Source organism: Protomyctophum parallelum, assembly GCF_964188405.1.
Source record: "Protomyctophum parallelum genome assembly, chromosome: 12".
Classification (NCBI taxonomy): Eukaryota; Metazoa; Chordata; class Actinopteri; order Myctophiformes; family Myctophidae; genus Protomyctophum; species Protomyctophum parallelum.
This window is the reverse complement of record NC_139712.1, coordinates 48,897,524-48,913,278: the sequence shown is the minus strand read 5'-3', so window position 1 is coordinate 48,913,278 and position 15,755 is coordinate 48,897,524. Positions and strand designations below refer to the sequence as shown.

Below are 15,755 nucleotides of genomic sequence, written 5' to 3'. Positions count from 1 at the left end.
TTTTTAGAATCTGATCTCAGGTCAGAATGGGTTCATCAGACCAGTGTGTGTCCGGCGGAAACCTCGTATGAATCTGATCTCAGGTCAGAATGGTCTAAACACGGTCTGCAAGGGGGGATGGTATGCTTTGCCACGACCACAACTTGACTAAGGATTGTTATTATTTGAAATTGTGTCCAATGGGATAGTGAGAAAACACAGATTCCCACCTGTGCTAAAAGTTGAATCACATATTTATAGAAAAACAGTTCCTTTTTTTAATAGATCAGTAATGTGAAGTGGCTTGCTATTGCCACCATGGAGGAGGCTCTTCCTTGGCTGACTGGGCGTGTGCATGCTACACGTTTCGTGCTGCTACATATATATACAGTATATATACTTGTATATTCATATTGTCTTCGAACTAATAACACCTTTGTATTTGACAGGAACTTGGTTCTTTAATTTGGTTCCTTTTGCAAAACCCCTTGATAATTATTTCTGCATATTCTCCTCCAATATTTCCACAACTGGACCCCAAACTAGCTCTCTCCTTGGAGAGCATGTGTGAGCTTTACTAGTGGGAGCAGCTGCAGAACATTGTGGAGCCAACCTTGTAACATTGACAACCTTGCATAAGTACCATATAATACTAAGGATTCTCTTAAATCTTAAATCCTACACCCATTACAATTGATATTTGGTTTTTAACTTCCACCCAAATTTCCGGACAGAGCCACATTAGATGCACTATGTACCCATGTTTTACCGGAGCAGTCTTTGTAATTGCAATAATTCAATCCCATGGCCGGGTCATACCAAAGACTATACAAAATAATTGAATAAATGTAGCCCCTGCTTGCATTCAGCAATCAAGTCCCTGTGGCATACTAGGCTCATGTCCAGACGAGGTATACACATAATAGCCATCATGGCTGGGGATGTCAGAGAATCAACTTTATTGTCACATCACAATTAAAGGTGTAAAGAAGTGGGCAAATGTTGTTTTTTGTGCCAGCTCTATCGTTCTTGTTGTTTTCAGAAAGAGAAAAGAAGAGGAGGGGGGAAAGGAGAGTAAGAAAAATCTAGAGACATAGGCTACAGTGTGCGAGGAATCATGTGGTACTGGACATGTGGTGGGTGACATTATGCAATAGGTGGCATACTGTATGCACTAGGTGACATATGCGATAGGTGACATACTGTATGCGATAAGTGACTTATGCAAAAGGTGACAATAAGACACTATAATTATGTGACATAACTGTATATGACAGGTGACATGTGTGATATGTTATGTATGATATATGACAGGTGACATGTGTCACCTATTGCAATAGGTGACACATGCATTGGCGGCGGTGGCTCAGGGGTAGAGTGCCTGGATGGTAACCGTAAGTTTGCCAGTTCGAACCCGGGCTCCCCCAGAGTTACTGTCGAAGTGTCCTTGAGCAAGATACTGAACCCCTAATTGCTCCCGATGTGCTAGTTGGTGCCTTGCATGGTTTCCGCTGCCATCGGTGTATGAATGGGTGTGTGAATGGGTGAATGTAATGCACAATCTCTGTAAAGCGCCTTGGATAAAGGCGCTATATAAATGCACCATTTACCATTTACCATTACTGAATTGATTTGTTTATGGTTTGTATGGAAAGGACATTCTGCTCTCTATTCTGTCCTTGTTTGAGTCACATCTATTAGTGTCGTACTGGGAAATGATAATTCCAAAATTCCAGAAATGTCCACTTAATACTGGCCCACAGCCAAATGGCTAAATGTGCACAGTGGTGAAATCACTCGGCTGCAGCATAGCCTACTGTTTCAAGTAGGTGAAAGTGTCCATATGTCCGGTTGAAGTGTACTTAAGACTGACAATGAATGCTAATCTACTCACTTCACAGAATGTTAATGGTCAACTCTTTGGCAATCACAGCATGTGAAAAAAAATGCTGTCCTTGACTGAAAAAGTCTGAATATAATCAAACCTGCTGTTGGTATAGGTTTATTCATATTATTCATATAATTATTATTCATATTATTATTCATATTAGTAGTAGTAGTAGTAGTATGCAGAGGGGGGCTCTGCACGTGTTTTGCCACATAAGGGTATGTGGGGGGGGGGGTGTGATGTGGGGGGCCAATATGAGCTTATGTGGAGGCCAATAAGGGCTAGTGGGGGGGGGGGATAAGGGCTTGTGTGGGGGGCCAATAAGGGCTTGTGTGGGGGGCCAATAAGGGCTTGTGTGGGGGCCAATAAGGGCTTGTGTGGGGGGCCAAAAAGGGCTTGTGTGGGGGGCCAATAAGGGCTTGTGTGGGGGCCAAAAAGGGCTTGTGTGGAGGGCAAATAAGGGCTTATGTGGGGGCCAAAAAGGGCTTGTGTGGGGGGCAAATAAGGGCTTATGTGGGGAGCCAATAAGGGCTTGTGTGGGGGGCCAATAAGGGCTTGTGTGGGGGCCAATAAGGGCTTGTGTGGGGGGCCAAAAAGGGCTTGTGTGGGGGGCCAATAAGGGCTTGTGTGGGGGCCAAAAAGGGCTTGTGTGGAGGGCAAATAAGGGCTTATGTGGGGGCCAAAAAGGGCTTGTGTGGGGGGCAAATAAGGGCTTATGTGGGGAGCCAATAAGGGCTTGTGTGGGGGCCAATAAGGGCTTGTGTGGGGGGCCAATAAGTGCCATATTGGCCCTTCAAGACGAACCTTTGACAAATAATTCCACTATCATAATGAATTATCTTTTAATCTGCCATCAGTCAGTTTTAGTTTCAGACTAATGAGAACATTTTGCTTATTTTGAAATGGCACAAGGGACGGACCCCACAAAAAGACCACATGTCTGTCTGTCAGATGTCTGTCTAGCATCAAATGTTGGATGAGTGAGAACTTTCTCAAGCTAAATGAGGATAAGACAGAAGTTCTCATAATCGGTTCTAGTGAGCAGAAATAATCAATAATAAGCAGACTTGGCAACCTGACTGTAGAAAGTAACAGTACAGTAAAGAACCTGGGGGTCATTATTGATTCTGAATTGAATTTTAATTCACACATTCACACATTTTTTTCACTTTAGAAATATTGCATGAATCAGAGCCTATTTGTCCTTGGACGATGGAAAAACGCTAATCCACGCCTTTGTTTTTTCTCGGCTTGATTACTGCAATGCACTTTTTTCAGGACTGCCTAAGAAAACAACTGACAGATTACAACTTGTCCAAAATGCAGCAGCCAGAGTTTTAACTATAACTAAGATGAGAGAACATATTACTCCAGTTTTGGCATCACTGCACTGGCTTCCGGTTGTTTTTAGGATTGATTTTAAAATAATTTTACTTGTGTATCAAGCTCTCAATGGTCTCGCACCTTCCTACCTACATGACTGCCTGCCTAAATATGTCCCGCTTTGCCTAAAAAAATGGCAACTAAATAATACAGGGAAGCAGCTTTTTGCTTCTACGGGCCGTCGGCATGGAACAAGCTCCCACTGTACCTTCGTCAGGCAGCCTCTGTAGACATTTTTTAAGCACAGCTCAAGACCCACTTCTACAACATTTACTTTTAATTGATCTTTTATTTTTTGTTATTCATGTCCTCACTGTATTGCATTACTGCTTGTTTATTGTCGTTGCCTTGCTTTTCTTTTCTTTTTTCTCCAATGCTCTGTAAAGCACTTTGAGCTGCATTTCATGTCATGAAAGGTGCTATACAAATAAAGTTTTATTATTATTATTACATGTGCCCTTTTCTGGAGTTTGAGCCCCTGCCCCCTCAATGCTCTCTGCACGGCCCTGAGTAATAGTAGCAGTATCAGCAGCAATCATTGTAATCAAACAATTCTGATTTTGGATATTACCAGAAACACATGGTGAGCTCTCATTTAGTTGGTTAATTAACCAAAAAGCAATCATTTACTGCACTCATTTAGTTGGTTAATTAACCAAAAAGCAATCATTTTACTTCTGTCACATTGTCACATTTATATTTTTGTCATTTACCATCATGAAATTATTATGTATCATAACTGGAACTTGATCAACACACAATTTCTTATGGGGAAATCTTAAAGTCTCTCTCTCTCTCTCTCTCTCTCTCTCTCTCTCTCTCTCTCTGTGTGTGGGGGGGATTTAGGTCAAGCCTGAGACAGTCCCCTCATGGTTTCTCCCAGGACCATATGTCCAGGCCAAAAGCCACCACTACCTTCTGTCACTACATTATTTCTCCTTACAACTTACAGGATCTGTGAAGCCACCTGACCTTGCTATTTCTGGAAGCAAGTTCACAGGGCGAGATCCAAAAAAAAGTGTGTGTGTGTGTGTGTGTGTGTGCGTGTGTGCGTGCGTGCATGTGTGCGTGCGTGCGCGTGTGTCCGTCCAGTGGTGTACTGTAAAGTACATGTACTCAAGTACTGCACTTAAATGCAATTTTGAGATATTATTTACTTTATTGGAGTAATTCCAAATGTCAGTACTTGTACTTCTACTCCACTGCATGGGGCGGCTGTGGCTCGGGGGGGTAGAGCAGGTCGTCCAATGATCATCCACGGGTCGCTGGTTCTAATCCCTGCTCCTCCTGTCTACATGTCAAAGTGTCCTGGGGGGACAGACCAGACAAGACACTGATCCCTAGAGATTGCCTCCAATGAGTCGGGCGGTGTGAGCTCGCCACCATTGGTGTGTGAATGTGGGAAGTGAGGACGCTGCCGTCGACTGTCGACCAGGAGTTGTAATAGACAGTAACAGTAATAGACAATAGTTAGTATAGCAGCATACTTGCACGCTCTGCTTGCGCACAGCACAAGTTGGCACCTCGACAGAGTGCATGTAGTTATTATTATTATTATCTCACTATTTACTCCACTACAATTATTTGAAATATTTACTTTTCCGGACTTTTACTTGAGTATTTCCACATTGCAGTATTGGTACGTTTACTTAAAGATGGAGTGCCACCATTTTTTTCCACCCTAAAACATGATCATCAGGTATTATTACAATATAAGGGGGAAGAACTTTTTCCAAAAAGTGTACAGTATTTGTTAAAATCATGCTTTTATGTGGACACGCCCACCAGTTCATTAAGTATGCCTGGTTTGTCTGGTGGGTGGTGATGGGTGGTGATCCACCTGAACTGAAGCCACACCCACAGCTGTAGTTGTATGATAAAGGGGGAGGGGTTAGGGGAGGGGCTGATAGTGTGGTGTCACTATATCACTGTTTACTTCATTGGCCCGTTTGACTGTCAAGGGTTCAGCCTCCAGGAAGAAACCCTAAATACAAAGTCAATACACCATTACACATAAAAACAACTCCAGGGTGTCTAATGAAGTACGGTCACCTCATAGACACATGAAAAACTGGAAAAATACAAAAATTGTGGCACTCCATCTTTAAGTAGAACATTTGAGAACTTTTTTTCCCCACCACAGGCACCACTGCTGCTGTTTCAGGGCTAAAACAACAGCTCTTTGTGATTGACATGCTGTGATTAAACCGAGCGAGAACACTGCCCCAGCTGCTCGGCTGTGGTGGCCTCGAGGAGACACACATGCCCCAAGGTTCTCAAACACATCCAGTGCTTTTTCAGAGTCAGTGGTGGAAGAATTACTCACGTTTTCTACTTAAGTTAACAGTATCAATACTGCAGTTGTAGATAGGCTCTGTTACAAGCTTCAAAATGTACTTTGAGTACCCAAGTACAAAAGTAAAACTCAATGTGCGGAATGTGCCATTTTAGAAGCTCAAAATGTATACAAAAATCTTTCGAAATTAACCGATCTACAGATCTACAGATTTACTGTGCAAGCTCACAATGTGTCACATCGCGGCGCATTGTGAGCTTGTAGATCTGCTATTTTCAAATGGCCGAAATATATATATATGGCTGAAGCGGTCAGTGTGTTTTGTAATAATAAACAACATCTGTAAAGTAACTAGTAGTAACTAATGTTTTCTAATTATTGTGGTGGAATAAAAAGTGCAATATTGGACTCTGAGATGTGGAGTAGAAATAAAAGTATAAGAAAATGGAAATACTCTTACAGTGAAGTAAAAGTACCTCAAACTTGGCCTTAAGTACACAGTCCAAGAGTTACACGTTCCTCCCTTAAATTGATTGAGTAAGGATTAAAGGGAACTTCCAACCGCACCTCAAGCCAGAATCTGGCTGGTCTGGTGCATCTCAGGAGCAAGATCTACAGATCTACAGATTTCCATAGTAGGATCTACAGATCTACAGATTTCCATAGTAGGAAAAAGGAAAGCACTGGAGCGACTTGAGCAACTGGAGCCTTTTCTTTAATAGAAATATAATAATAATAGGCGTTTTGCAGGAGCATGAGACCTTCGTTAATGTGTACAAGGAATAATGTGGTGTGTGTGTGTGTGTGTGTGTGTGTGTGTGTGTGTGTGTGTGTGTGTGTGTGTGTGTGTGTGTGTGTGTGTGTGTGTGTGTGTGTGTGTGTGTGTGTGTGTGTGTGTGTGTGTGTGTGTGTGTGTGTGTGTGTGTGTGTGCTGGGGGGACAGAGAGAGAGAGAGAGAGAGAGAGAGACCTGCCAACGTCCTCCATCACGTCCTCAGCATACCCCGCACAGAATTACAATGTAGACAAGATGCTGAGTCAGCAAAAAAAAACGTGTTCTGGGTGCGGTAGCTACTGCATACTGAAGCAAAGGAGAAATCGCTACTAAGCATCGCTACAGAATAACAACATACCATATTATATATATATATATATAGTTGCTGATGATGTCGGCGATAATGGATCCAATGTAGTAGAGAGAAAGAGAGAGATAGAGAGAGATTTTTCTCATTACCAGTGCACATACAGTACATAACATATATTTAGTTTTAGACTTTTTTTTTGTAATGCTTTTCACTGCAGTGAAATTCCGTTGTCAACATGAACCATGTTCTCCTGTTGGCAGGAGGTGACACTTTCAGCACACTTTGTTTGTGCCGCTCGTTCACCAAATCCTTCGTGTCTTTACATTAGCTTACATCGTCTCCGTGGGCGCGGGGCCAAGAGAACTATACGTGGGGGTCGTTGCTCCAGTTGACCCAGAGGACGAATGATTTGTTTGCATTTTGTCAACATCACAACCTTCTTTCACATGCACAGCATGTGTGCACAGCACAGAAGCACTCGCAGTGCTATTTCCTCATCTCCATTATCCTTTTTCCTTTGTCTAGCACTCACTGTCTCTCACGGCATGCATGAAAAATACCAGTGCACTCAAGCGCTGCTCTCATCAAAGGTAGATATCTTGCACTCTTCGGGGTCTACAGTATTAACATTTCATAGAAAGGACCATTCAGACAAAAGATAGATTTATTTTTGTAGAACAACAGCAAAAGCATCACCGCAAATGTATCCTCTGACCCCCGAAGAGCCGGTTATGGCCTTTCTAAAAGGGAAGATGGAGGTGTGCACAGCAGTAGCAATAAGGTCAGTCCATCACTCCATTGTGGTCACGTTGTGCTGCCTTTTACGATCTTGTGCACATGCTACAGTAAGATATACTTGATATACTTGCCAGAGCATGCAGTGCACAGTGACAGTCACGTGTTGCCATAGTATTTAGTGAGAGAAGCACGCAACCAGGTCAAGCCCAAAAGAAGCTTGTATAGGACACACAAGCACTTTAATTAAAATTATTGTATTACTACAATCGACAAGCTTGGCATGCTGTGAGCTTGTAGATCTGCTATTTTCAAAAACAATGTTGGAGGGGGAAAAATATTGTGTATCTTTTGAAACATTTTAACAACACACATCTGGTGTGGGGTCCCTGGCACAACATATTTCCATATGGTTGTTCGTGTTTGTGGACAAATTGCACGTTCATTTTGTGTTTGGTTGAGAACCAAGTGCGGTTTAAACAACACAGCAAGCCCAAAATAAGTAACTACACTTTAGTTTAAGCGTCTTTGAGTACTTAGAAAGCGTAGAAACAAGCCTAAAACAACCTCAACCCACAATAACTACCAATATTTACAAGCAACTTTGCATAAAAAGAAGCCCAAAGCCGCTTCTCCACATCAGCTCTCCTTTCATTTCATTCATTCCAAGATAACGGCAGGCATTGAAGTAGAACACAAGGTCGTAACACGTTGCAATGATTTGGTACATGAATGGCAATTCTAATTGAAGCTCATTTAACCCATTCTGACCGGGCACCCATTTTGGTGTCAGCATCATGTTATGCTTTAGCTATTTAAAAATAGCAGATCTACAAGCTCATATCGCGCCACCGAGTGGCGCGATACGAGCTTGTAGGTCTGCTATTTTTGAAAAATCAAAGAGCGACTGACATTTTTAGAATCTGATCTCAGGTCAGAATGGGTTCATCAGACCAGTGTGTGTCCGGCGGAAACCTCGTATGAATCTGATCTCCGTTCAGAATGGGTTAAAGCCTTTTGATTATGAAATGGTGAGAACTTCAATGGCACACTCATCTACGATTACATTTAGGTATGCGGCCAAGTGCAAAGCCTGGCTCAGGGTGTAGGACGCCCCTGCCTTGCAGAGTCCCTATAGGCACTTTGGACTTAACATCATGTCCTGTGTTTTCGTCATCATTGGATCAATGAGCAGTAGGCAAACATTACATCAGGTACATAGTCCCAAGGTGAGTGTGTAGCACTTTTTGGAAAGAAACACCTCCATTCGACTTTGCAATGATAATTAGCACAGCTGCAAGGACATGAACATTCACACACGTCTCAACACTGCATGCCAGCCATGCACATTTTGCAACTGCACCTGTTTTGGGATCGACGGAGAAATATGGCTGTCCTTGTAGAATGCTGTACACGATCCTCGCACTGTTTCCATATGTGGGATCGTCGGCATCGGTGGCCGTGACTTGGAACACGGATGTGCCTGCGAATGAAAAACAGCAGAATTATTATTTCACTTGTCTCGCTATCCTCGCCATAATAATAATAATAATAATAATAATAAACTTTATTTATATAGCACCTTTCATACATAAATGTAGCTCAAACTCAAAGTGCTTTACAGAGCAGAAAAGATAATAAAAGCAAAACAAAACAGCATTAAAACAGGCAAGCAGTTAAAACAATAGGACAATGGTACAAAGATAAGAACAGATAAAATAAGGCAACGACATTAAAAACAAGCAGAATAAAAAATAAAAATAAATGTCTACAGAGGCTGCCTGACGAAGGTACAGAGGGAGCTTGTTCCATGTCGACGGCCTGTAGAAGCAAAAAGCTGCTTCCCCGTATTTTTTAGTTGCTATTCTTTTAGGCAAAGCGAGCAGGCCAGCAGTGGAAGACCTTAGCGGGCGGTTTGGGACATATTTAGGCAGGCAGTCATGTAGGTAGGAAGGTGCGAGACCATTGAGAGCTTTATAGACAAGTAAAATAATTTTAAAATCAATCCTAAAAACAACAGGAAGCCAGTGCAGTGATGCCAAAACTGGAGTAATATGTTCTCTCATCTTAGTTCTAGTTACAACTCTAGCTGCTGCATTTTGGACAAGTTGTAGTCTGTCAGTTGTTTTCTTAGGCAGTCCTGACAAGAGCGCATTGCAGTAATCAAGCCGAGAAAAAACAAAGGCGTGGATTAGCGTTTTTGCATCGTCCAAGGACAAATAGGCTCTGATTCGTGCAATATTTCTAAGGTGAAAAAAGGCAATCTTGGTAACATGATTAATGTGTGAATTAAAATTCAATTCAGAATCAATAATAACCCCCAGGTTCTAAGATTTGTTTGGTTTATTTTACTCAAGAATCAAATAAAACAATAGTGGACAGTACAGAGGAGAATGAAAGGAAATCCTGTCATGAGCCTTATTTGAGCCAATGATGTATGGATTGATTGATTGATTTATTGAACGGTATGCTAAAAAAAAGAGAAATACAAGCACAATACAATGCTTTCAATGAAATGACACGTCAAGGATAAGAAAACACAACAATGTAAGAGCCTTTCCACTGTGGTCCTTTCCTTGGTCTTGTACAAACAGACATTTAACAAAGAACAGACATTGATCCCTGAGCCCACTCTAAACACGTCAGTGTAGTGAGTTAGGTCAGCAGTCTAATAACAGAAGGGCGTCACTTTATAGCTTCATGTCACTTGTCTTCATTGTCTCCACCAGGCCGAAGGCATGGGGGGAGAGTATGTTTTGCACTCTGTCCGTGTGTGTGTGTGTGTGTCCGTGAGCTGCTAATCTCCCGCACCGTTAACCCGGTCGATGCCAAATTTTGCACACACACTCCCTGGATGCCAACGATGAACCTCTGCCCCAAAATTCCCAGAACGGCCTGTTATAGCGCCACCAGGAGGCCGCTTTGTGCAAAACAAGTTTTTGCACAGTACACCTACAGATTTTGTCCAAACATCGCGCAAATTGGTACACAGTCTCTCTAGAGCCATTCAACGAAACGGGTCTTTCAGATTTCTCAGACTCCAATCTCCTGATTGGTTAAGATTGGCTTCCAAAGTTCACAGGAGTGCTCAGTTTCAAACAAAATGCTGCAAATCATGAACACATCGCGTGATTTCCGTGAAATTGTGCACGCACATTCCCACTAGGCCGAGGACGAAATGCCACATGAACAATTTCAACTCAGCCTCAAGGTGGCGCTATAACTGGCCGAAAAGTGTTTTTACCTCTAATTTACTTTTGTTGCCCTTTTATCCAACCACCAGATGAAGGCAAGCTGCAATGCCCTACATTCCTATCCTGGTGGAGACCTGTGCCCAGAAGGGCACTTTTTCTAGTTGGAAATGACTAGCTTTGCCGCTAGTGTGAGCGTGTGTGAGCGCAGCATCTGCCTGTTGGAGTAGTAGTACCAACTAGGTTGAATTGATTGCCTGAATACTATAATATTAACAAGTAGTGCACGTGCACCACAAGTAGTGCATGCACGTGCACCACAGTACTGTAGCTGCATCAACACAGAAATGTGTGTGAGGAAAAAACTGGTCGTACAGTCAACGGTTATGCTAAAAGGATAAACCCAAAAGCCACATGCAGGGGACCTGTTTTCATTGTACCCAATTCATCAGTAGTACAATACAATTTGTATGGAAAACTCAGTATAGCATCAAAATGTATATTTGTTTACGTATTTATTTTGATGTATTTTATTTACCATGTGGCGGCAGTGTGGTTGGGATTGTATGGATTTTGTCTCCATTTATGACTGATTCCAGGACAGAGCTTTTAATACTGTACATCCTTTGTTGAGAGCGGGAATCTGTGATGCATGTGGCCATTGCATTTTAGAAAGGGGCTTTTATTATATCGACTGAAAGCAGGCACTGTGATTTGTTTACCGTCCGTGGTAGTGAATGAACTGTATGAACTATTACTTTGGGTTCTGCCACCTTCCCTTCTATTGGGAAGCCATGCTGAATTGAAATTCAAATGCATTCACATGGCTGCTGGGGAAAAAAAGACTGAAGTCCCTAATCCCATTGCCCATTTCTCATTGTAAAATGTTCTTTATGAAGAAAGTGCCTTGAGCGTGACCATTTTGAAAACCACTGCTATAGCACTAGGAGATAATTAGATTGTGTATTGGTAAATCTCTCACAACACACTCCCGGCCCAAAAGAGATTGATAATGTAACGTATCCTTTCAATTCACACACAATATAACTGCTAATGTACTTATAAAGTGACTGCAATAGCCCACAATGCATTTCAGCTAAAGTGTTCATCTGCTGCAATTCATTTCTTCTTTTTTTCGAAATACTTTTCCAACAGGAGTGCCATTATTAAAGTACCTGACTGAAAAAAAAAGCCTTGCTGGAAATGTGCCTACACAGAGTATGAACACATTATTCTCCAAACCGATTTCCGAGAGCCCATTATAGAAGCGCTTCAGTCCAGTACGCTGTAGTTACACTGTACTTCAGAATGTGTTCAGATGGGAATCAAATGGATGTGGAACCCATGGATATATTTCACCGTGCTCAGAGTATACGCCAGATCATCTTTCTATTAGCCCATTCTGACCTGAGATCAGATTCTAAAAATGTCTATTACATCCTGACAGTTTCATTATTAACCCATTCTGACCTGAGATCAGATTCTAAAAGTGTCTTCGATTTTTCAAAAATAGCAGACCTACAAGCTCGTATCGCGCCACTCGGTGGCGCGATATGAGCTTGTAGATCTGCTATTTTTCAATAGCTAAAGCATAACATGATGCCAACACCAAAATGGGTTCCCGTTCAGAATGGGTTAGGGTCCTGGGCACATAAATAATCTTATGTGCATCAACGTGCCTTTCATCACCTCCTATTGGTTTCAATCTGTCTCTTTTTCTACTGTCCTAAGTTGACTTATTGCGAAGGCCACCACAAAACATAATAGCCCTTTTAAAAACTCTAGGTTTTTCGAACAGAATAAATGATTACTGCCGTACCACTATATACAGTACATCTGCCATCAGTGGAAAATGACCTTGCACACCATAAACGGGCACCAATCTTGTCAAAGTCAACACTACACACTACACACTCGCATAGTTTTAATCTATCATAAGCCATTACATATTACTGTGGCGGCTGTGCCTAACACGACCCGGCTCTCCTCTCCCATCAAGCTGGCAGTCATGCCTGCAGCAGATTCCCCAATAGCTACAGCCACCATTACCTCAACTGTTTAACTCATTTGCAGACAAATATTTACCTACTTGAGCCCATGGCAGTGAGAATTTCTGTGAGGACAATTCTATCTTGAGGGAAACCCAGGCAGGCTTTAGCCCTCTAACACCCAGCGTTGCTTTTTAGCAACACATTTATTTAATTTAATTACTATTTTTTTTTTTTTTTTTCTGTTCTTTTTTCACCTAAACGTCATCAGTGATGTTCATTGCAATGCCATTGGTCATGATATTTGCATATAAATACCCCCCACAGAGGCTGAAATTCACAAAAAAATAATGTCTGGACTCTTTAACCTAAGACTTTTGACCTTTACCCTAATAAAAGTAGGTAAAATAATTGTAATATATGTTTTTTTGTGATCATTAGAATGTCTAGAACATGTTTTATTCATTATTGTGAAAGATATCCCCAAAATGTAAATTATTAATTTATTATATTATTATATAATTATTATACATTTTTCATCAAACTTAATTTTTTTATTTTTTTAACACTTTTTAGTCTTAGTCCTAGTAGTACAAAGTAGTAGTAAGGTTGAAATCTATTTTTTGCAAGTAGAAATTTATGCGGGTGTTAGAGGGTTAGAAAAACTACTATTTTTCTCTTGAAGCACATTGTTGAATTATTTTGCTTTAAAAAGAAGAGATTATTCTGTTCCTTTATTGATTACAGTAAGGCATTCGATACAGTCTGGAGGGACCATTGTTAATGGCATGAAATCAGATTCCTTTTAGTTTAGCTGGAGTAAAACAGGGGGGAAATCTGTCACCATTATTATTCTCATTCTCATTATTCTCATCGACTATCAACGACCTGGAGGATTACCTTTTTCACAATGGCTGTCAGTCTATTAATTATGACGACCCACTTATTGATAGCTATTTCCAGCTTTTGGTATTATTATTATACACGGATGACACAATTGTCAAGTCAAATACAAAGGAGGGATTGCAGAAGGCAATAGACATGATGTGTGGTTTCTGTAAAAAAATTAGAAAAGCTGACACTAGCAAATTAAAGTTTGTTTGTAATGGAGTCAATCTAGAGATTGTCCATAGTTTCAAATACCTTGGAGTTATTATGAATTATAATGGATCATTTAAGATTAAAATTACATCTTAAATTTCTCAAGTATATCCTAAAAGTTAAAACAACTACATGTAGTAATATGGTGTATGGTGAGCTGAGGAGGTACCCAGTTTGTATCGCTGTTAAAAAGAGACTCATCGGGTACTGCATGGGCCCGGTTGAGCGAAGAGAGTAAACTTAGGCCTCTTTTAGACAGCGACCATCTCCATATAACACGTCAAAGTCCCGTTGCGTTCTCATTTTTTTGGACCATTTACACGAGAACGCACAATTGAATGAACACGCTACAAAGTGCATGCATATATATGCCAGGTCGCTAGGTGGCGCGTGTCCTTGTGGGTCCGTGTGACGCAGCGCTTATATAAACCATAGACATAAGTCACGCATGCGTAGAACTACTTCCGTTCTACTACACAGAAGTAAACAAACGTTGCGTCCTCATCACACCGGACTATCCGACATGGTTGTTGTTGTTAGTTTCCCTAGCAACTGACACATGCCTATGACACCATGTAAAAACGTAGGACACGGGGCGAGCCGACCAGAGCTGACGTAAGCCATGATGTCACAAGTTTTGCGGATCCACCGTTTTGACTGTTTACACGGAGACCGTTCTCAAAGATTTCCACTCTGGGAGGTGGTTTCACTTCGTTGCGTTTTCACCTCCTGTGAACACGGTTCTCGTCTAAATGACAGCAGCAAACGATACTTTATTTTGCCGTTTTATATGAACACCATCCTCATGTAAATAGCACCTGAGTCGAATAATGTACGACTGTCTGCTTAAACCAGGGGTAGGCAACCTGCGGCTCTAGAGCCACGTGTGGCTCTCATAGGCCCTCTCCCCGTGGCTCCCAGTTGCTACGGCAAAGAAGTATGAAAAGGAATAAGAGGTTTTCCTTTTCTTTTCTTTGTGTACATTTAATCATCATTTATTATTGACTTTGTAGTAGGCATAAAGTTATTATTTCATTTTGATATTGTAAAACAATGTTGCCTATATATACACCATGCAGATAAGAATAAGAATCAAATTTAATGAAGGAAAATAGAAGAATGTATGTCATGATAAGACATCTCTGTTTGTTTTACTGGTACAGTAATACTTGATATGCTTTGAGAAATCAGCAAACAATAAAATGTAATATTGAAAGACCAGACCACGAATAATTAAAGTTTGCTTTATCAAAGCAAACATATTTTGCGGCTCCAGATAGAATTGTAATACGTTTTTGGGCCAAAAATGGCTCTTCTGATAATAAAGGTTGCCTATCCCTGGCTTAACCCATTCTGACCGGGCACCCATTTTATGCTTTAGCTATTGAAAAATAGCAGATCTACAAGCTCATATCGCGCCACCGAGTGGCGCGATATGAGCTTGTAGGTCTGCTATTTTTGAAAAATCAAAAAAAACGACTGACATTTTTAGAATCTGATCTCAGGTCAGAATGGGTTAATCAGACCAGTGTGTGTCCAGTGGAAAACTCGTATGAATCTGATCTCAGGTCAGAATGGGTTAACCTGTTCAACACAGGTGTTCATGTGTCACCTTGGGTTGCACAGGCGAAGAAAATATTGGAAAACCGTTAGTATAGACAGGCTATTTGCAACTTTAGACTAAACAACACAAGAATCCCAAAGGTCATCGGTAGATATAAAGTACTGGAAAGAAGTATTAAAAAGTATAAAAGAAGGATTTGTATAACTTACAGTATGTAATGAAGCCAGAATTGGAGATGAGTATAGTTTTGTTGGAATGCAAGAATACTAGCATGATGAATTTCAGGCAAAAATACCTGCCAATTTATTGTATTACCCACCCATCTGTTTAAATTAATTGCATTACTAAAATCTGAAAAACTAAAAGTCATCTATAAATTGGGTGCTTTTCTGAAAAAAAATCTTCCACTGTTCAAATAGTGAAAGCCTTTCGATATGTCTGTAATATACCGGTACATATTGTGTATTGTATTGTATCTTTGTATTGTATACTTTTATGAATCTGTGCTCCATACCATTTTGATCATGGTCGTGAGTTAACCCATTC

At 41.0% G+C, this 15,755-nt stretch overlaps 1 protein-coding gene across 1 annotated transcript in view; it reads right to left on the bottom strand.

Annotated features, from left to right (window-relative positions):
- Positions 1 to 15,755, bottom strand: part of LOC310867695 (cadherin-18-like) — a gene marked incomplete at both ends in the record, with an annotated part of 792,291 nt that overhangs the window by 115,540 nt on the left and 660,996 nt on the right. Inside the window, 1 exon segment of the mRNA XM_083777814.1 lies at positions 8,729 to 8,848. Coding sequence (XP_083633940.1) covers positions 8,729 to 8,848 — 120 coding nt within the window.